General features: G+C 48.5%; 2 protein-coding genes across 3 annotated transcripts; one reads left to right on the top strand and one right to left on the bottom strand.

Annotated features, from left to right (window-relative positions):
- Positions 1–57: 57 nt before the first annotated feature.
- EARS2 (glutamyl-tRNA synthetase 2, mitochondrial) lies at positions 58–8,889 on the bottom strand. Its single transcript, XM_075515366.1, has 9 exons — positions 8,405–8,889; positions 7,672–7,827; positions 6,517–6,706; positions 5,757–6,229; positions 4,808–4,916; positions 4,115–4,268; positions 2,741–2,871; positions 1,227–1,362; positions 58–634 (listed from the first exon to the last, which is right to left on the bottom strand). The coding sequence occupies exons 1-9, from the start codon at positions 8,862–8,864 to the stop codon at positions 551–553; spliced, it is 1,893 nt and encodes a 630-aa protein (XP_075371481.1). The 5' UTR covers positions 8,865–8,889; the 3' UTR covers positions 58–550.
- Positions 8,765–20,596, top strand: UBFD1 (ubiquitin family domain containing 1). Of its 2 annotated transcripts, XM_075515367.1 has the most exons (7): positions 8,765–8,896; positions 9,164–9,430; positions 9,524–9,732; positions 10,938–11,003; positions 11,197–11,302; positions 14,426–14,508; positions 15,737–20,596. In XM_075515367.1, the coding sequence occupies exons 1-7, from the start codon at positions 8,863–8,865 to the stop codon at positions 15,845–15,847; spliced, it is 876 nt and encodes a 291-aa protein (XP_075371482.1). In that variant the 5' UTR covers positions 8,765–8,862; the 3' UTR covers positions 15,848–20,596. The 2 variants fall into 2 exon arrangements, with proteins under 2 accessions (XP_075371482.1, XP_075371483.1); XM_075515368.1 differs by lacking the exons at positions 14,426–14,508; positions 15,737–20,596 and adding an exon at positions 12,371–12,865.
- The last annotated feature ends 548 nt before the right edge of the window (positions 20,597–21,144 follow it).

Below are 21,144 nucleotides of genomic sequence, written 5' to 3' on the forward strand. Positions count from 1 at the left end.
GCAGCTCACTCAGCCTGGCAGGACAACAGGGAAGCTAAGAGGGAAGTAGCTACAATATACAATATTTTATATATATATATTTATATCTATAAAAATACCCTCCCCACCGTATTTGTTGGGGACCTGTGTTGTCGTAGCTGTAGGTACCCTGATTGCAAGGCCCTCTCCAAAAAGAGACCGGTCGCTTGAGACGAGCCGTGCTGGTATCAGAAACAGCATTGCTTCTGTCCACGTGGTCTGAATTTAAACGCTGATAAAAGCCTCTTTCTCCCAGCCTGGGAGTTTGCATCAGTCTATTTGCATGAGATGAAAGCAGAAGGACAGACCTAAATCCGTATTCGGTTCCTCTCCCATACAAACTGGCTTATGCTTAGTGCAGATACACACAGACCTGGAAACATCACGATGACACCTGCCTGGTCTAAAGCCCAGCTCATCTGATCAAAGATAATCATGCTGAGATCAAAAAATACAGGTCTAGGACAACGACACGCACTGCCTACACCATCTGAGTCCATGGGCTGGCTGTCGGTGTCATTTCTGTCTCGTATTAGCTAGACAGTGCTTTGTGTATTCTTCCACACACTTCTTTGGGTCCCAAGGTCACCATCATCTCAGCAACGCTCGGTCCATGCTGAAAACACAGAAGAAGTCATTGTACAAATGGAAACTTACACTTTTCAGCACGTGTTTGTGCATCATCATGGCGGAAATGATAGAGTGATTAGCTATCAGATCGCTGTTAAACCAAGGGTAGAGCTTTTATTAGTAATCTCGAAACAAGTTTGGGGTTTTTTTTCTCCTGAAGTAAAATGCTAAGAATGGTCAAACTGACCCAGACGGACTGATGCCAGAGCCTAAGCCAGGATAAGGCTTTGAAGAACTTCTGTAGAACTTGGTTTTGAACTTTGTAAAAGCAGATTGCACATAAAACCCCAGTTTTACCCAAAACCTACAACCTTGCCAACACTCCCTACAGCTGGTCCAGAGGTTTTTCTGACTTCAGACTTGTGCCCAGCATACTCGTGCTTTGACAACTTCTGCCTTTCTGAAACTTTCAGAACAGCCTTTTCTTCCAGAATTGCTGTATATTGGTACATTTGCTCGTAACAGAAACTGATGTCAATTCTTGCAAGATGTCCAAATACCAATACCTTGCTCAGAGAGAAGATAGCTGTTTAAAAAAAAAAATGAAGGTCTCAGACTCAGAACGTATATTTTTTTACCTGCTGCCCACTGAGAGCCAAGCGAAGGAGCTTCATCATGCTGCTGTACTTAGTCTCTTTGGTTTGGTTCTGGAGGCTTCTCAGGTCTTTGTTCAACTCCTCCACAGTCAAAACAGCTGCCCGCCTCGTCATGAGCCTTTAGGAAAGAAGATGTCCTTACAATCTGGGGACGTACAAAACACAGGATTCCTACCCAGAAATGACTAATGACTTTGATGACTGCCAGCTGCCTCAGACTGGTTTTGCAAAATCTTCTGGCAACAGCAGCAGTTCAAGGTAAACTTCCCTGCCCTTCCCTCCTGCTCTGTGCCAGGGCACTCCCTCTGCTCACCGCAGCGCTGGTCGCGTACGCAGGTGCCCGCCTAGGCTGGCAGGTACTGCTTTGCCTCCATACTGCTGCTGAGACTCCGCTTTGCAAAACCACGCCTTTACGTCAACGGCACCAGAAGCAGAGTTTGTTCAGAAAAGCAAGCATCAAGTTTAAATCACAAAATTATGCCAAGGACCTGGAAAACCACAGCAAAAGCAGTAATTCCGAGTTCTTTTTTAATAATATGATTTTTAGAGATGCAGGGGCCATCGCTGATAGTACTCAGCTGTAGGTAGCAGTACTGTTATCCCTCCAGGACAGCGAGCATTCTGACATTTAAATTACCATCACTTCGATTCAGTTACCACTCAGCTGTGACAACGACTGAGGGCAACCAGCTTTACAGATAGCTGGAAATAATAGCTCAATTTGCAGATACTGCCACCTTAATTACTCCCAAAACTGGTTTTCAGAGCTCATTTTAGTCCAGAGGCGAGATCTGAACTGGACAGGCGACTGACATACCACCCCACCTAGCTGCAAGGCGTGGAGTGGCAGAGGGACGTGGGGCAGCAGTGAAACTCCTTGGCAAAACCCCACAAAACTCACTGGCACAGAAGGAAGGTCCTAGGCTGGGCAGACCGTCTGCCATCCCAGCAATGTTTCGGAGCAGACAGAACTGCAGACTGCCAGCTAGAGACCAAGAAATGGAAGCAGGAAAAGCCCCCCAGGGACGAGCTCTTCAGAAGCGACGGTGATTCCGGCTGGACACGAACGGGGTTCACTCCAGGGACCCAGAAGTCTCATTACATAATCTGAGTACATGTTAACCAAAACCACCTTGCGCTTCTCCGGTTCGATGCTAGAGCAGACAAAAGCACGGGAGATCAGGTGGCATGGGAAAACCCTGCTACAGCGCTGCTTCATTAGCACCATGCTGGCACACAAACTCCGCCGTGCTTGGTGCTTTACTGAATCCAGACGTGACAATTCTTGCTTGAGAGCACTGATGTGAGCTTTCCCGCTGGCGAGCTGCTTTTCAATTAAAACCACAGAATTTCTCACTAGTTATTAACTACAGCACATTCCAAAGTGAAGCAAATTAAGTAAGAACTATGGGCATGTCCAACATCAATACAGCAGCCAAGAGCAATGCTCCGGGGCGGGTAGGTGGGTGTGTACAGAGCTGGGAAGAGACACTTACCCTAAGACTAGTTTTCCTATTTCATCTACTTCTGCAGAAATAGTTTGTAGCTGTTCTCGGGATACCGAGGGCCTAACCCATAAGTAAGAATAATCAGATGACACCAGGTTCTTCAGGAGGCTTACGTGACCCTGGAGAAAGGAAGCAAAGCTGTCAAGGCTGAGGGTTGAGCTGGGGGGGGAGCAAACACATCCTGTCTGGACTTCACAAACAGTTAAAGAGGGTCCAAACACACCACTGCCTCGTACTCGGTACTGCTCAGAGGAAACGTGAACCGCTGACATTTGGGCAGCTGAGTTTTTCACACCCATAACCACCTGGTGTGAGCAGGGACACAGAAGCCCAAAGGGCCGCGGCCGTACCCGTGCTGCAGAGCCGCGTGCAGGCTGACGCAGAGTTAGTCCGGGGAAGTGGCTCACCGCCTTCATCTGCCACCTTTCAAGAGACAGTGGGAAGTCACATGAGTCACCGTCCCGCTGCCACAGTGAAGCCTCCGTGCTGGAACAGTCGGGTCTCTTCCTGCCCTTATAAAGAAGCTTTATTCTTCCCAAGGAAGTCCCCAGATACTACGGCGGCATCCCAGGGGCAGGCTGGGAAACAGCTGGGCTCATCCTCCTTCCTGGCATGGGGAAAAGCCACAGTATCTTCTGTCCCCTTTACAGCCGGCACTCTGCCACTTAACTGCCGGGTAACTTAACTGCCACTCCCAATGCACAAACCCCACTAGTTTAACCACCGAGAGCTTCATCCACCTCTGCAAGGAGGTTGCTTTGACTCTGCTACCAAAGCATGAAGCAGCGGCAAAGCAGAAGCACCTTATGCTGCCCCGGCAGCAAACGCTAGAGGCGAGCAGTCTCCTAGCACGAGGGGCCCCGGGTGCTGGACCTTCCCACCACAAGCCAGCCGCATCCTGGGCTACTGGAGAAGCGCAGCTTGGAGGTTTTCAACGCTCCTCTAGACAAAGCCACAGATGACCTGATCCAGCGCTACTGACAGTCCTGCTCTGAGCACAAATCAGACAGGCCTTCCAAGAAAATCCTACAATTCCCTGATTTGCTGCCACAGCAGGAACACGTCCTCCCTCTGCCGAAGGAGCTCTCCGATAGCTCGGCAAAGCACGGATGAGCTTACGGCTCTGCAAAGACCACCAAGATATTCCCCATGCCCATTCCTATAGTCAGCTAACTATATCATCGGGTTTTGGCAGTCAGCACGCACACGATCACTTGAGCTGGCAGTGACAGCCATCTGCAGGCTGTGGAGCTTCAGAGCTCAGACCAAAGCAGTGCCCAGGACTCAGCTGAGTCTTCATCCAGGAACCCCACAAAACCTCAGCTCCCCCAAACAGTGCCACAGTGCTATCACTGCTCATACTTTTCTCAGCAGGAGGACTCGCTCCACATATTCCTTTCCTAGAACCTCTTGATCCACTTGTTGATCCCCATAGACGTGCTCCACCAGCAACTGCAACTCTCTAATTAGCTTCTGTCGCAGCTCTTCATTCTCAATATGACGGGTGAGGTGAATCCTGTAACAAAGAAGAAAACTGCTTTTGGACTGCTTTGGGTTAGATTGGATCTAATCATCCCAACCTCACAACATTTACCAATTAAAACTGTTAGAAAAGCAACATTAAACCCCAGACAGACTTTCTACAACAAAGCCTTAAGCGCTAAAGCACCACAGTGAACAAAAGATGCGGTAACTCTCAGCAGCACAATATCCCCGTAGCACACGAGTGTACTTGCAGAAGTATCCTCTGGAAGTGTTGCCTCTTTTTAGATGTTATTTTGAATCTAAACTTAAGACCTTGCATCCTCCTAGCCACACACCGTCTGCCCAGGTTTTTACAGTGCGCCCAACACCAGGGTCCGAGCACAGGACGGGAGAGGAGAGAGGAATGGTGTAAGCAGAAACTTACACTTTGCTGTAGCGCAGCGAAAAAGCTGCTGTGCTGGGACCATGCTCGATCCATAAATAAAATCTCCAGACAAAGCCAAATGCTAGGAATAAATTCTCACCGATGTACAGATTATTAAATTTTGAAGTTACCACTGATATTTATACCTGTTGAATTCTGGGAGTTTTTCAAGATCCAGGAGGGCAGAGTGGGTTGTAATTCTGCCTATTTCAAACTGCGAGATCAGCTCCTCCAAAGTCCTCCCCATCTGTTTCTCTGCAAAATGACCCAACAAGGGAATAATACACATCCACTCTCCCGCAGGGAACCAGTGTCGCTGCGTCTCATTGCAAGCCTCGGGCACCGGGCCGGGGCAGCAGCACACCCAAGGAAGAAGCGGCCCAGGAGAGCCGCTTGTCGCAGTGCCGACAGGGACGTACCCCAGCAAACAGGAGGGAACTCGTAGCAGGCACGCACGGGAAGCTGCCCTCTCCCTAAGAGCAGGCTCTGCTCGCTACTGGTGAGGAAGTGGGAACTGGGACATTCTGCTTGGCTCTTCAGTGGAACATCCCTTGCATCAGTCAGCCAAAAAGAAGTAACGCTCGGCCAGGAGGCTCCACTGCCCAAGAAAGGTTTCATGCCCAAGCAGAGTTCCCAAAGCCAAGTTAATTTGTGATCCCCACACAGCAAGAGCAACGAAAGGAGTCATTGACTCAACTTCTCGTGGCCTTTCAGGTTAAACAAGAAGTGTGACAGATGTAATACAGGACACTGCAATTATTAACCACAGAATACAAGTTTTCCCAAGAGTTCACAGACAGTTTCTTCACCCTGAGACGAATGTTGTCCCAAGTGGGAACCCATTCAGCATCAGACTCAATTTAAATGCCTGCACAGAGGCAGAAAGATTCCCACCGTTCCAGCACACCACCCAGTCTTTCACAGGAGCTCTGCAGAAGCCCTGGTGGCATTTCAGTGACAGGTTGCTCGCCTGACACCCGTTCCCTGATCCCTTCAAACACTGTCAAAGTTCTCAGCTATTAAAACAAACCTAACCCATTCCCCAAAGTCAGCATCAAGAAGTGTCCTAGCAAGTACCGAGCCTGTTGTCGATACCTGCGAATCCAGAGCCACAGTTGGTTATGATGTCCAGCAGAGCCTCTGGCAAGTAGCCATCCCGAGCAAAGCACTCCAGAAAGATGTCCCCCTGCCTTTTCGACAGCTTGCCACCGTCTTTGTTCAGAAGCAGCGGGAGGTGACCAAACTGAGGGGGATCCCAGCCAAAGGCTTTGTAGAGAAGGAGGTGCTTGGACGTTGAAGTCAGCCACTCAGTTCCGCGCAGAACGTGGCTGATGCCCATGTAATGGTCATCCACCACATTTGCCAGGTGGTAAGTGGGGAAGCCGTCCCCCTTGAGAATCACTGGGTCGCCTTCCACATCAGCCACTTCGTGCTTGTTCCAGCCATAGACCAGGTCCTGAAAGGGTTCCACCCCCTTCTCCAGGCGGAAGCGGACTACCCAGTCAAGGCCCCGCGACAGCTTCTCAGACACTTCTGTGGGCGTCAGGTGCCGACACCGGTTGTCGTATCTTTAAGAAAGGAGAACGAAGGTCTCAGTTCGATACAGGCTGACCCCATCAGCCATTTTTGCATTTCCAAAACTCCAAATTGATCCCTGAATTTTAGCTGTAACCTGCCCACCACACCTCCAGTCAAACTACCTCATCTCTGGAGGTCACTCCCCTAAGCCTCTAAGGGTTACGCTGGCTTCTCTCTCTACGGGCAGCGAGATTACAATCCTATTGCCGCGCACGTTGTCGTAAGTTTTTGGAAGCGTACAGCACAGGGAACCACCAAGGGGACAAGGAATCCCTACCGTGGGGTCTGCTGGCTCCGCAAAGCCTCCTTCTTCAGCAGTTCCAGGCGCTGAGGGGTACAGAAGCAGCGGTACGCCGCGCCTCTCTCCAAAAGCACGTCGCTGGCTCTCCTGTAAAGGTCAAGTCTGTGTGACTGCTGGTAGGGTCCAAAGGAACCACCGCGGCGAGGACTCTCGTCAGGGGGAATACCTGAAATATCAGTATGGCGAGACTTAGAAAGCCCATAAAAAGGCAGAGTGAAACCCACCATCAGAGCACAGTGAATGAAGATGAAACAGCAAGGCTCTGGAGAGCGTCCAAAGACGGTTTCTGCTCCAGGGCAGCCAGCTAACGGCATCTGTCTAGCACAGGAGTCAGATTCCCCTGGACTCAGAAGATAAACAGCAGCCAACACCTTCGGAATTTAGAGTATTGTGTGTGTGAAGTGATGAACAGAAAAAAACATCAGAACCTAGTAAACAGTTGAGCGGCTGATACACCACTTAGAGCAAAACGCAGTCAGGTGTACGCATACGAAGTAGCATCCACCCTTTTTATAGTAACAAACACTCATACCACAAAAATACAGGTGAGACCGTAGCCAATTATTTTACCTACTCCAAAGTTATTACTCAACAGCAAAGTCCTAGTCCCTTGAAGTTTACCTACCCACTAATGGCAGCATCTGAGGGATCTGGCCCTAACTTTATCCCAGCTCTGTATTCTAAAATCACCCTCACTTCCAGTTCTTAAGCTCAAAAAGCAGCAGAGGATTCAAAATGAAAACTGTCGCCTCCAGATCACCTTTAGCAAATGCTCTGTATACAAATAACTCATCGATTTACAGTGAGGTCTGCGAGCTCCAACTTCTGACCCTCCCATCAGGTCTCTCCTGCACAGCTTCTGTTACAGCTGCACATCGGGCCGCTTCCACACGTTTGGATCTTTCTGTGCGTCAGACAACACAGCCAAAAGAAACCAAGCCTAACCAGTTATTCCTGCTATAAAACATACTTCCAATAGGGCTTTCCTGACGCCTACCTGTAGAAATAACTACACTTCAACTAATTCATCATCTGAAACGCTGCACAGCTTGCCATCATGCAAAATACTCTCAATTTGGCTCCTGAAGGGAATCTTTCAGCAAGTAACAAATGAAAGATGTCTGTAAATACCTGCCCAATCCAGCATATCTTCTATTCCTTCTGCAGCTCCAGGCACCACTCGATTTTGATCCGTATCCTCCACTCTCAAGATAAAGGTCCCTCGGTGTTTTTTGGCAAAAATGTAATTGTACAAAGCAGTCCGAAGGCCGCCCAAATGCAGGAAACCTGTTATCACGTGGAAATCAGAGGAGACCATGATAAGGAAGGCCCAACAAAGAGAGTTTTCAACACGAGCTGGAAGGGCTGCGCTACCTGTAACGGAAACGGCCGCGAAGCGCGCAGGGGCCCGCGCTGCAGACGCTCGCTGCCCTTGCGGGCTTTGCTACGGGAATGAGCTATTGGCAACTGCCCTGCAGGCACGCGTTCCCTGAAGGGATCCGCAGATCTCCGGTAAGCCGGCCGGCGCCGGGAAATGCCACCGCCGTGGTCTTCCACGGGACGGGACCCCGCGGCCCTGCCGTGCCGCTGGACCGACGCGAGCTGCAGCCGCTTCAGGGCGAGCCCAGCCGGGGGGGGGGGCCGGCCGGAGCCGGGTCCCTCGGCCCTCCCGCAGAGCGAGCGGGCGCCCCAGCCCAGAGGCCGCAGCGGAAGGAGCCGCGGAGCGCCCCGCGGCCCGGCACCGGCCGCCGCCTCTCCCCGCTCTCGGGGCCCGCGCTCCCGCAGCGTGCCGACCCGCGTTTTCCCACCCAAAGCGGCGCCCCGCGGGGGGCGAGGGGCGGGCCTGGCGAGGGCCGGCCGTTACCTGTGGGGCTGGGCCCGAACCGCACCCGCGGCCCCGGGCCCCGCTCCGGCCCCGCCGCGCCCCGCAGCGCCCGCAGCGCTCGCGCCATCCCGCCCACGTGGCCGCGGGCGCCGCTTCCGCCCGGGCGCGCCCAGCCAATCCCCTGGCCCGCAGCGGCCGGGGGGCGGGGCGCCCCGTAAAGCCGCCGCCACCCTCCTCCTGCTGCCGCGCGGCGCCGGCAGCGCGGACCCCACCGGGCAGGGCCTCGGCGCCCGCGGGGGCGTGGGCGGAGGCCCGGGACGCCCCTGCCCGCGTCCCCGGGCGGCGCGGCCGGGGGCCGGGGGGCGCGGCCTGCGGGGCCCGCCCCGCCCACCGGGCCGGGAGAGGCGGGAGGGGGCGGGCTACGGGAGCCGGCGCGGCCCAGCAGGCAGCGGCGGGCGTTTCCCGGCGTGCCCCGCGGCAGATTGTACACAATCATCATGGCCGCCGCCGCCGCCTCCGCTGCCGCCGATGGTAGGAGCCCGCGGTCCCGGCGGCGGGGCGCGGCGGCGGGCGGCGGCGCGGGGTAGGGCGGGACGGGGCGGGGAGGGAAGGGGAGGGGAGGCGAGGCGCGGGGAGGCGCCGGCGCGGGAAGCCGGCCCCGGGCAGTCTGCGGGCGGCGGGGGCGGCGCGGCGCCGGGCGGCGCTCCGGGCTGGAGCGCGGGCGGGCCGGGGCGGGTCGGGGCGGGTGGGCCGGGGCAGCTCCCGCTGGCCGGGCGCTTCCTGTCCGCTCGCCTGCAGGTGCCGAGGAGCCGGGCATGGAGGCGGAGGCGCAGGAGCTGCCGCTGGGCTGCGGCGGAGAGGGCGGCTCGCCGGCGGCGGGGCGGTCTCCGGAGGGCGAGGAGCGCCGGGATCCCCCGCAGGCGTCTGTCAGCAACGGCGGCGACGCGGAGAGCGGGAAGGAGCTGGTGGAGCTAAAGGTTATCTGGAACAAGAACAAGTACGACGTCAAGTTCTGCCTGGACAGCACGGGGGCCGAGCTGAAGCAGAAGATCCACTCGCTCACAGGTCTGTCGGGGCTGCCGCCGCCTCTCCCGCCGCAGCCCGCGCCTCCTCTCGCCGCTGTCCGGCGGTCTGGTAATGGTTATTCTTGCCTCTTAGGCCTTCCACCTGCTATGCAGAAAGTTATGTTCAAGGGACTTCTACCAGAGGAGAAAACGTTGCGGGAAATCAAAGTAACAAACGGAGCGAAAATAATGGTCGTTGGCTCTACTATCAATGATGTTTTAGCAGTAAATACACCCAAAGAAGCTGCTCAACAGGAGGTCAAAGCTGAAGAAAATAAAAAGGAGCCACTCTGCAGACAAAAGGTTATTGATGTCTCAATAATTCCTGGCGTGGGGGAGCTGTAGGATTTACGCGGTTCTCTTGTAATGCTCTGCAGTCACCTTTGGGTCCTGTTCCTCCTCAAAGCTTCTCTTGGGGTTTCTTTTCTCACTGCTAAGCGATAGAAGAAGGGCTCTGTGCAGAGGAGTTCTAGCAGCAGAAAAACGTTTAGCCTGGTGGAGGCTGGGGCTTTGCAAGACACCGCTTGTCCTGGTGCTAAGTACAGCCTAGCATTTCAGACAAGAAATGGTAAATAATAGAAATATTTCACGGTTGTTAGCTCAAACGCAGTCTAAATTAATTCTATCTAAAAACTAACTAATTTTTGGTGGCATAAAAGCATTTGACCTCCAAAAACTGCCTTTAAAATGAACAGCAAGAGAGCGGTTCCTTCAGCTGTCCCAGCACTGAAGGGAACACGGATGCTGCGTACTCCTCTCGCATCTTGAAGTGCTGCCTCCGAATAGGGAGTGAAGTACAGCGCAGTGAGCCTTGGTTTGGTGGCGGTGCTGCAGTGTTGTGGGGCTGATAAAGGATTTTCAGCTCGAGGTATTACCCGCCCAGTACCTTGATTAAAAGGTGATTTGATTAAAAATTAAATAGTGCATCACTCAACTGCAACCTTTATGAAACATGCTTTTGTTTTTCTATAATTTATCATAGTTCACGTTCACTGTAAGTTCCATCATTGTTTAAAGGTACTCAGCAACTTACAAGCTGTGAGCATGGTTTTCCTAGTTACTACTGCTCTAATCTGTTCTGGTTTGTTGCTGTGTTGCGGTATGTTGCACTGTCAGATGTGGAGGGTTTTCTGCCATTCACTGGATATAACACTTGACTGTTAAAACTGTCTTGCCAAATGCCAACTATGTGATTCAGCATGTACGATATTAAAGTGGGACTCGGGGTTCTTTAATTTTTTAGAGATATATAGTTCTGTATATTCTAGGAGGGATGTTACCCTTTGCATTATATTGGGGTTTTATTCATTTATATAATTTCTTTAGACTGTCACAGAAAGTGCTCGGTTAACTTTGAAAATTAACCGTTTCCTGTGTGATAAATGACTGTGAATAGTCCTTAACTGTCTCTTAGTGCTATCGGGGATATGGCCAAGGGTGCAGCTGGAAGTAAATTGAAAAGCTTCGTTGCGTTTCTGTAAATTCTAATTTCTGTTTTTGTATTGTAGCAACACAGAAAAGTATTGGATAAAGGAAAACCTGATGATGTGATGCCTTCTGTTAAAGGTGTTCAGGTAAGTACTTAAATTGTCACAGTCAGGAGAGAGAGACGTTGTTTGTGTTTTGAGACCTTTCTTTGCTGGTTCAATCGTTCCTTGCTATCGTAGTAGAAAACTGGAAAGATGGATCATCCTTGTGCTTAAAAAGTTAAGAGGATATAGCTTTTCCTCTTAAAGTCCTTCACCTTACTATGTTGCCTCTTTGTAGGAGCGCCTGCCAACAGTGCCGTTATCTGGCATGTACAACAAGTCAGGGGGGAAAGTAAGATTGACCTTTAAACTTGAGCAAGACCAGCTATGGATTGGTACAAAAGGTGAGCAACTCTAAAACTCTGAGATGAATAATTGATAATTGGGCTGTAAGTGAATTGTGTGACTATCACGGTTTAGCCCCAGCTGGCAACTCAGCCCCCCCGAGCTGCTTGCTCACTCCCCCCCGGTGGGATGGGGGAGAGGATCGGGAGAGTAAAAGTGAGAAAACTCGTGGGTTGAGATAAAGACAGTTTAATAGGTAAAGCAAAAGCTGCGCACACAAGCAAAGCAAAGCAAGGAATTCCTTCGCTCCTTCCCACGGGCAGGCAGGGGCTCAGCCATCTCCAGGACAGCAGGGCTCCAGCACGCGTAACGGGGACTTGGGAAGACAAACGCCATCGCTCCGAATGTCCCCCTTTCCTTTTTCTTCCCCAGCTTTATACACTGAGCATGACGCCATGTGGTGTGGGATAGCCCTTTGGGCAGTGGGGGTCAGCTGTCCCGGCTGTGTCCCCTCCCAGCTCCTTGTGCCCCCAAGCCTGCTCGCTGGTGGGGTGGGGTGAGAGGCAGAAAAGGCCTTGACGCTGTGCAAGTACTGCTCAGCAGGAATGAAAACATCCCTGCGTTATCAGCATTATTCTCATACTAAATCCAAAACACAGCACTATACCAGCTACTAGGAAGAAAATTAACTCTGTCCCAGCTGAAACCAGGACAGTGACCTAGAAATAGCTTCTGGTGTGACTAAATTGTGTTTAGGGAGTAGTGTTGGTATTGCAGTACTTCAAAACTAAATTTTGCTTCCTCTTCTCAAATGCCATTCTCCCAGATCATTGAATATCACTTGTTATTTTACTTCTGTTCTTGCAAAACTTGAGTTCAGTTATGCCAGTAGACTAATGTTCCAATCTGCTATTCATAGCTCCAAATGCAAGTTATAATATTTGGCATTTCCAGCATATCTCAAAAGCACTTCATAAACATTGGTTTGGTGCCAACATCACATAGAGGCTCAATGACTTGGCTGAGACTCAAAAGGGAATCTTGGGACCAGCATTAAAACTAGGAGTGCTGGCGTCTCTGTCATTATCTGTCCTTCCAACCAAAATTAGTTGGGTGTCTTGTTTCAGTGATGTACAACTGCAGAAACTGTGGCATGTGTTGCTGTGCAGAGGAATCAGTTTACCGTCTTGAGTGGTGCCAGGAGGAGCTGAAAGTGCTGTGGTGATAACGTGCATTGCTGAGGACGTCTCAGATAACCCCCTGCCTCCAAAGGAAGCTGTGCTCCTTTAGTTTGACCAGGACGGGGCAATACTATAGCGATGAGCAAGAGGAGTAGAAGTGCTTGCTCACTGTCCCAGTAAAGTAACCCAATTGGATGGTAACATTAGCTTTGGATGGCACCTCCAGCTGCTACGTTATTTCCAAAGTAAGCAGAAATCTCGGAAGTTTTTGACCTTTCTTTGTAGGACAGACTTGACTGTGAAGATTTTTCTGGCTTTAAAACCCCTCTTGGTACCAGCCGCAGTGATTTTTCTCCTGGGCTAAGTGATGGAGCGAGACATTGTGGGTTTCTTCCTCTATAGGTTGGGCAGCCAGATTCTTGTTACTGATAATGTGTTCTAAATACCTGCTTCTAAACACATGTTCTAAATACATGTATTTAGGTAATTAGTCCTCTTCCTTCACCTTCTAGATGAGTTTCAAGTTTAGCATTTCTGAAGTATTCTAGATTAGTGTTTCTTAAGGTGTGAAATTTGATTCTTCTTGTAGTCATCCGTCTTTCACGTAACCTGTTTCCCTACTTCCCAAAATTAGCAGCAGCTTGCTTCCTCTAGGGAATGGTTGTAATTGCTGGCTGTTGTTGGGAAAAACTCCTTCCTGCTCTGAGAAATTCATGGCAGATGCCAGCACATAAGGGCTAGAATGAAACCAACTGGGTGTTAACACAGTTTTTCACTTACTAGTCCTGGAAAGTTGAAACTGATTCTTCCCCCACGCGTCCTCCCTGTGCTTCACAGATCACTTTGTACCTTTTTGTAGTCTAAGGTTTGGTACAGGTAGGTGTTTCTCAGTTGCTCTGTGTCATTTTCATAGAGACATTGATAATACGGATTTGTCTATTGCTGAGATACTGTGAAGAGTAATTGATTTGCGGGATGCTAAACGAGTGCAAAGTAAGATTTTGATGAATGAATGTTGCGAGTCTGAGTGGGGTAGTTCGGAGTCAGCTTAGTTACAGCACGGAGGTAGAGAACATTTGTCTTTACATCACTAAGTTTATCTCCCTGTGTGCCTTTTTTAGGTAGGTGGGGTTTTTTTTGGATCACACAAATCAGATATATCTAAGGAACTCATAGTTCAGTTTCTCCTTTGTAGAGTGTTTATGGTTTTCTCTGCCTTGTATCCAAGAAGATAATTTTAGGCTGACACTGAAAGCTGGAACTGAAAGGAAGGTTCTTGGAGTTAAATCTTCAGAAAGAAGCGAGGACAGAACTGAGACAGCAAAAGTCTGCCGTGAACCATATACTTTGTCATTCTCGTTGGTTACCTCTGGCTGGCTGACGTTACTCTGTCATGTAACTGTAGTCATCTTGTTCAGTTTCTCTTTTTGTTTCTTTCCCTATTTACTCATTAGTATTTCCCTCCCTGTGTTTTTATAGTAACAGTTGAACACTGCCTCAGGGTAAAACCAGGAGCAGGCTTTCAAAGAGTTAGGCTACCTTCATTCACGTTTCAGCCTTGTCACTTCTGTAGAGCTTAGTAGAACCCCTGGTAGTCAGTCCTGAACACTCTTACCCCTGGACCAGCTTTCACTAGGGCGAGTAATCCTGCTGGTCCGAGTGGAGTTCCTTATGGGGAAACATTAAATAAAGCCAGGGTTTTCCCATCGCTCAGTTCGGGCCCGAATCAGGTACACGGAAGTACTTAATGTGATGCAGAGACATAAAACGCGAGGAACTGTGCGATCCAGTGTTGGATTCCCTTGAAGTATTAGCGTGCCAGCTGTGGGGTATGTGGTGATGCAGAAGACGGCTTCTCAGCAGCAGGTATCCAAAGGTCACCCAAAGAGGAGACTGCTGACATGAGGAGCTTTTGGAAGTAATGGAGGTGGTATTTGAAATTGATGTGAAATACTACTCCTTCATATATCAGAAATAATACTTTGATCAATTTTAATGTAGAGAGAACAGAAAAGTTACCCATGGGGTCCATTAAAAATGTGGTGAGTGAACCTATTGAAGGACATGAGGATTATCACATGATGGTGAGTAATGTCTCTACTTTAATAATATCCAGTCTAATTACTTCATGCAACTACACAGAAGTAAGGCTTTTAAAATGGAGCAAGTTGGAGGTGGATAGTAATACCAGCCTCGTGTTGTGGAAGATGGGAATGTGGACGTGGTCTGCTGTCACAGTGTAAATATTTTGGGTGGCATATTGAGTATCTGCTACTTTGTGGAAATCTGGGCTGATTTCACACGAGCATTAAGCGCTTAAGCGTTATTTCTGTCTTGTGACAGTGTTAAAGCAGTAAAAATACTCGCAGTATAGCTCATGATTTCTTCATGTTAGTGATATTTTCCTATATCTAGTTCAATTTCTAGTTTCTGTTGTTTTTATATGAACAACAGGCCTTGCTGAAGGTTCACAAAAATAATGATTTGACGCTGTAATATTTTTTCCCCCGTATGTAATTTTCTGAAAAACTGGTATGGGGCCTAGAAAAGTAACACATTTAAGAAGAGAGCTGTGCTAACTCTACTGAATTTTTGGCTGTTTCTTTTAATCTACGGGGTTTTTTGAGGTCTTGCTTTCCGAAGCACAGTAACTTTTAATGCTGAGTTAAGTTCCTTATGTAAGTCTGTTTCCTTCTTTAGGGGAAGAAAGGGGAAATGTTATACCTTAAAATTATTGTCTGATAGGAGGGCACTGATCTAGTCTTTGTCCAAGTGCTTGATTTTTTGATCACCCATGTAAGAAAATGTCCTCTTCAGAATATGCTACAATAAACTCTTATCCTGAAGCAAGGACAGAGGTTATTGGCACGCCATGGTGCTCTTCTCCTATTTATACTGACATAAGTTGAGAATAGGGCGTGACGTCTAAATATAAATTTCAATGAAATGTTATGACTATGAAAACAGGTCATTGTCTTACGTAGTTCCTGTTTGGCTTCTCAACTCTGTGCATGCTGGTCATTTCTTTAGAGACTTCGAGTTGTGCTTCAGATTCTGTCTTCAGAGTAATTTCCTCATGTTCTTGCAGCTGGCCAAGAGTTTTCGTTGCTGCTATGGCATCGTAAAAGGAAAGAGCTCATCATTTTAATTGGTACTTTGCTTACCAAATATATGTAGTGTGCGCCACGTGTTTGAAGGAGGCAGTAGGTCTAAGAGACTTGTTTGATTTTTGTAGTGGGTAAGCTGTGTCTGTCCACTGGTATAAGCTGTTCTGTTTCCCGCTTGTAAATGTTGTCATTTTTAACTTTGCAGGCATTTCAGCTGGGCCCAACAGAAGCATCTTACTACTGGGTCTATTGGGTACCAACTCAATATGTTGATGCAATCAAAGACACGGTGCTGGGAAAGTGGCAGTATTTTTGAAAGCACGCTCACCTCTGGCACAGGAAAATGACACAAAGCTAAGGACACTGCTGGGAGAGGCCTCCAACATCCCTGGATGTGATAGTCCTGGAACTTATTAATAAAATATGATAAACGAGGCATTGACGGAAGCCAGAGGTGATGTTCTTTCACCATTAGTTTACTTTTAACTTAAAAATTTCACCATCCCTTTTCTGCAGTCAGCTTCAACCATATTTAAAGCAAATACAATGGAAATCAATAAATCTTAATTCACAAAATATTGTGTGTAATACACTTAAATCTGCTGAGAGTTGATCTTCCAATTTAGTTTTGAAAAGAAAATATTACAATGTATTATTGAGGATTTTTTACATGGTTTGAACAAAAACAGATATTTTCATAATCTTTCCGTTACAAGCGTTAGACTTAATTTAGTTACTTGGTTGTGACTGAGAGTTTCAGAAACAGTTTTTTAAAAATAAACTTTAAACAGTATGCAAAATTGATGTTTAGTAAGCCATATTCTGCTGGCCCTTTTATTTCAGGTTTAACTCTTTGGTAGCAAAACTAATTTTTTTTTTTTCTTTTTTTAACCCAAAGACGCCCTGCTTTGGTTTTTTTGGGTTTTGGTTTTTTTCTCTCCCCTCTCCTATTTTTTTCCCCAATACAAGAAGCTCTGGGTTGGTTCTCTGTGTGGCGTGTCTGGAGCAGATGAATACCACTGTGGATGTTCTGTAATCGCAAGGCCCCAGTGCTGCTCGCTGTCCCCTTCCACGCCACGCTGGCTGTTCCCCCCCCACCTGCGTACCTCTCTGCTCCTGTTCTGCCTCCTGCCCCTGGGGTGCTGCGTTCTTCGGAGCATTTTCTTGATGGTGCACGTTGCAGTCCAGCACCGTTTTGCAGCTGTCGCGATGACGCTTACCTGTCTGACTGAAAAACCCGCTCTGGAGCGCGCTGCGGAACGCCGTCTGGCGTGAGCGGGGTGAAGCAGTGGCGCAGATCTCGCGAAGGGAGTGAACCAAAGAGACGCCTGCCTTGTTTGGGGGTGGGGGGAGCGGGGAAGAGAGAAGCTCTGATGCCGTTTTGCATCCTAAATAACTGCAGCAGCCTTTTGTGACCTGGATTTGAGAATTTATAGTGATCTTATTCAGTGAATCTTACCAAATTTAGAATATCTATCCAGCAACGGATCTCTTGAAATTTAAATCACCTTTCAGCTTTTCTCTTGCTCAAGTTTACAGGAAGTTCTTGCACCTCGTCCTGTCTGAAACACTGCTCCTCGCCTTTGGTTTGTGACGTTCTGCGTGTCATCTCTGCAGTTCGCGTGCCATTTATCTCAGGTTTTCTGAATGGACCTTTCAGTCCTGAAAAGGTGCACACCCGTAGCAGATTGTATTGCGCAGTCAGACTGACTCAGTCTTGCTGTGTGTTAAACCTGCATCTAACAGATCGCTGTTCTTTTTTTAACACTGTAGGCTTGATATTGCTCGATGCAAGTAGCCCGACATTTCGTGAACCTCCTGGAGAAATAGCCTTGTAGGAATAGCTGATCTTAATATATTCCATGTCCATTTTTCACTCTCCTTGAAACAGCCCAGTTGAAACTCAGCAGGTGCAAATTCCACAATGAGTATTTATTTTATTTGTATTTTATTTTATTTGAGAGACTGGGAAAAGCGTTCACTTTATGGTATGTGTTAAGATTACGTATTTACCTGTAGACTCTTGATAGCAACATAAGCAGCTTTTGTTTTGTATTTTCAGTTAGAGCGTTCATGCAATATGAATCTTAAAGGTGTTTCATATCCTACCTATAAACTAGTGATGTGCTTGTTACTCTTGTAGCTTGAGAGATTTCCTTTCTGTATACAAGCCACCAGCAGTGTGTCTTGACATAAATGCAGTGAGACAGGAGCTCTTCCTGCGGCAGTGCTGTGTCGGCTCCCACAGCAGCCCCCTTCCGACGCTCGGAGCAAGCGAGTGCAGGTAGCGGAGCTGGCGTGAGTTAATTGGAGATAAAATTACAACTTAAATGCAGCTATCGCACTTCTTATTTTCTAATTGCCAGTCCTGGCGTTAAGGCTTAAATTTCAAATTCAGTACCTGGTGGAAAGCGTACGCACTACAGTATAAAGAAAAGTGGTGACGTGAGCTTTTTCTGTCACTTGGGGTCATCTTTGCACTCGCTGTCTTGTTGGTTCTGTGATTAGCAGCTCCCGCTTGTTGCTTGACTTGCTCGGACCTGTCTGTACCTCCGTTCATATTCCATTTTCCTGTCCTGTTCTTTCGTTTGCTCGCTCCTTGAGAGGACATGTGTCTTAGTTCCAGCTCCTCCCCGGAGTTCCTGTGGCTTCTGTGCTGGATGCAGCGGCGCGGGTGAGTACGCTCTGCGGCTAGTGCCGAGGGAGGGCAGGTACCGCATCGACCGCTGCCGAGGCAAGACGGGCACCTTGGGCCTGGGGTACGGGGCGGTATTTAACGTTCCTGCCTGCTCCTTCCCCGAGGGCACGAGTACTCTGCCTCCTGTGCCAGGCACAATCGATCATCTCAAAAGAAACTGAATATAAAAACCGTTGGTTACAAAGCAGTTCTAAACACGGAGAAGAAAATACTATAAACTAAGAAAATGTGATCCTACTTAGGTGTTGCTTGTCAAGTTGAATTTGATTGGGAAAATGAAATTGTTTCACTTTTTTGGTCTATGTGCAAAGTTTTAATTAAAATACAGGAAAGTGATACTTATATAAACTGTTTTAATTGGTGTTTGTTGGCTTAATACAGTAGGTTTCCTGGGAGTTCTTTGAAATGAATATTCCAGCTGAATTTAGCAGCACCGCTTTTAAGATCCTTTCTCTTTCGGAATGATGGGGAGCTTTGTATCTTCTGGTGTATACCGATTTTTCCAAGGCAATTATTGACATTAGCTAACGATCATTAACGTCTAAGAAAACACCATCTCTTTAGCTGGATAGTGTCACAGCTTGCCTAACTGGGGAGCAGTTTGCTAGCCTCTCTCTTGACTTTGGATTTTACTCTCTGGTATCTGTGATCATCTCCAGGGCAGATTCAGCGTGCCCAGTGGTCCTGTGCAGGAGTCTGGCAGTTGTCCTCAGTAAGACACAGGCCTTGTGAGTGAAGTGCAAATATAATCAGTATTTTGAGTTGGCTGTTAAAGACTGTGTTGAGATCCAGCGTGTAATCTTCCGTAGGAAGTTTATGGTAATCTCTGGCGATTCTTGCGCAAAAGTTTATTTCGGTTAAATTACGATTCAACGATCTCCTTTCAGCGGAGCTCGAGTCCCTGTTGTATATATGTGTAATTCCCTATGAGCATTTTGGGGTATGAAGTGGTGTTAAGTGCTTTGCTGGGTTTACTAACTGCATCCGTGACGCAAACGGGGGGTTCCGCAGAGCAAAGCCGGTGCTTCCCGCGCCGCGCTGGCGGCTGCTCCCAGCGCCCGGGCAGCGTCCCCCTCCTCGCTGCCGCCGTCCTGCCGGGGAGGAGGCCTGCTGCGGTCCCCGAGCTCTCCGTAAGCTGCTCGATGGCGTCGAGTGATGCAGCTCGCCTGTGTGCTGTCCCTTTCCCTTCTCCACGCCCAGCACTGTGGGTTTCTTCTTCCTCTCCTTGTCCCGAGTTGAGTATTCCTTCCTGCTCTGTTCGCGCATCCCAAGCGTAAAGAGTCCTGGATTAGTATTGCATTAGGAATGCAAAAGCTATCACTAAACCTTGTTCGGGTTTGAACGGAGACTGTCTTGCATGAAAATCTTGTATTATTCGCAAGTTTTTCATATCAAGTTTGAGATTAAAGTAAATCATTTGTTTCCATTAATGACACTGATGAGAAATGTGTAACTAAAATAAGGATGTTATGATGATGAAAGAGAGAAAGTGATCAGAATTCAAGGAACTAGATAAGAAACTGTTAACACGCAATATGCTAAACTGTAATGCACGCATGCAACCTGCTAAATTTTATACTTGACGCAGTTCGCATCCGTCGCTTCATGCCTTAAGGGCCAAAGAGAAACGATGCGCTTGCAGCGGCACTGGCGAAGTGCCGTGTTGCGGCGGTGGTCTGCTCCATGCTCTCCCTTCCCGATGGCCGCATTCCCATCGGGAATCACCCATCGGGTGATGCAGCCGTGCGGGCACAGGCGCAGCGCGCGCTCCCTGCTCCGGCTGCTCGCTGCGCCAGCTCGGCCGAGCAAGGTTTGTTTCCAGACTTTCCTTCTTTTCTGTGCTTTTTCTTCCTCTGTAACTTGACTTTTTCCAACGGAACTGTGTTCCTGTTCAGTTTGGTACTCCAGCCTTTCGCCACCTGTTAGGATTGGGTCGTCAGCATCTTGTTTTGGTCATTAATGTCCTCGTCACTGGGGGGGGAGGAGGGAGACCAGGAGAGCTGTAGCAGGTCTTGTCTGAAACATACGGCCGTTCTGCCTACTAGCCAAGGATTTGCTTTCTGTGGCTCACGGAAGTTCACCATGTCTTATCCATATTCTAAGCAATTCATTCTTTGGTTTTATATTAAAAAAAAAAAAAAGTATTAGATATTTGTGTCCGCTGCAGATTTATTTTAAATGGAGTATGTAAGTACCATGTATTATGGTATTTTTAAATAATCTATTGCCTATTTCAGGGGAGGGGGAGATGACAAATACTTGGTCTTAGACTTGCACTGCTGGATTTTTTTAAGTGTAACCTTGACTGGTTATCCTATTGTTTTATTCTGTAAGATTAGTCTTATGAATTAAAGTTTGATAATTAAGTATTTCTGTGTTTGAGTGTTTCAACGTTCTGTACGTACTAAGCTACTTCCAACTGCATGAACAAACGTTAGCAAAGGGTTTGTGGCTGGTTTCTTTGTGGAACGATGGATGCAGGCAGAAATCCATGGGAACCCCGCTCCTCGCCACGGCCGACGCCATCGGTGCTTCTCCCCGGGTGGGGGTTTGGGTCTGCTCCTGCCATGTATCACTTTGTACGAAAAGGCTGGGGATTACAGGACGATTCCCTAGCTCCCTGTCCAAAACCAGGGTTTAATCTTGTTTCAAGCTCCAGCTGTCCTTGTGGGACTGTCAGGTACACGTGCGGGCAGCTGGGTGCAATTTCAGCTTTTTTCACAACAAGCAGGTGTTTGGGAGAAGCCTGCTGTGCCGGGGCTTACAGCAGCTGGGCTGTTTAACGCTGGTGTTTGCTGCTGGCTTCAGAAACTCTCTGTCCCCCCACCCATGTAAAAAAAAAAAAAAGTCTGAGAGAGTTCAATAGCGTTATCACTGAAATAAAGTTAAAAATATCTGATACGCTGTCCCCCTAA

The sequence above is a fragment of the Mycteria americana genome, chromosome 12 (genome assembly GCF_035582795.1).
Source record: "Mycteria americana isolate JAX WOST 10 ecotype Jacksonville Zoo and Gardens chromosome 12, USCA_MyAme_1.0, whole genome shotgun sequence".
In the NCBI taxonomy this organism is placed as follows: Eukaryota; Metazoa; Chordata; class Aves; order Ciconiiformes; family Ciconiidae; genus Mycteria; species Mycteria americana.

Bases quoted from the DNA above. Each gene is read 5' to 3' on its own strand.
- EARS2 (XM_075515366.1), bottom strand. From the start codon at position 8,864: ATGATGATTGTGTACAATCTGCCGCGGGGCACGCCGGGAAACGCCCGC. The intron at 4,269-4,807 runs GTATAAATATCA...TCTTTGTTACAG, and splicing joins AAACTCCCAGAATTCAACAG to GATTCACCTCACCCGTCATA. The intron at 1,363-2,740 runs GTAAGTGTCTCT...TCTTTCCTAAAG, and splicing joins ATAGGAAAACTAGTCTTAGG to GCTCATGACGAGGCGGGCAG.
- UBFD1 (XM_075515367.1), top strand. From the start codon at position 8,863: ATGGCCGCCGCCGCCGCCTCCGCTGCCGCCGATG. The intron at 9,733-10,937 runs GTTATTGATGTC...TTTGTATTGTAG, and splicing joins AGCCACTCTGCAGACAAAAG to CAACACAGAAAAGTATTGGA. The intron at 11,303-14,425 runs GTGAGCAACTCT...ATTTTAATGTAG, and splicing joins GCTATGGATTGGTACAAAAG to AGAGAACAGAAAAGTTACCC.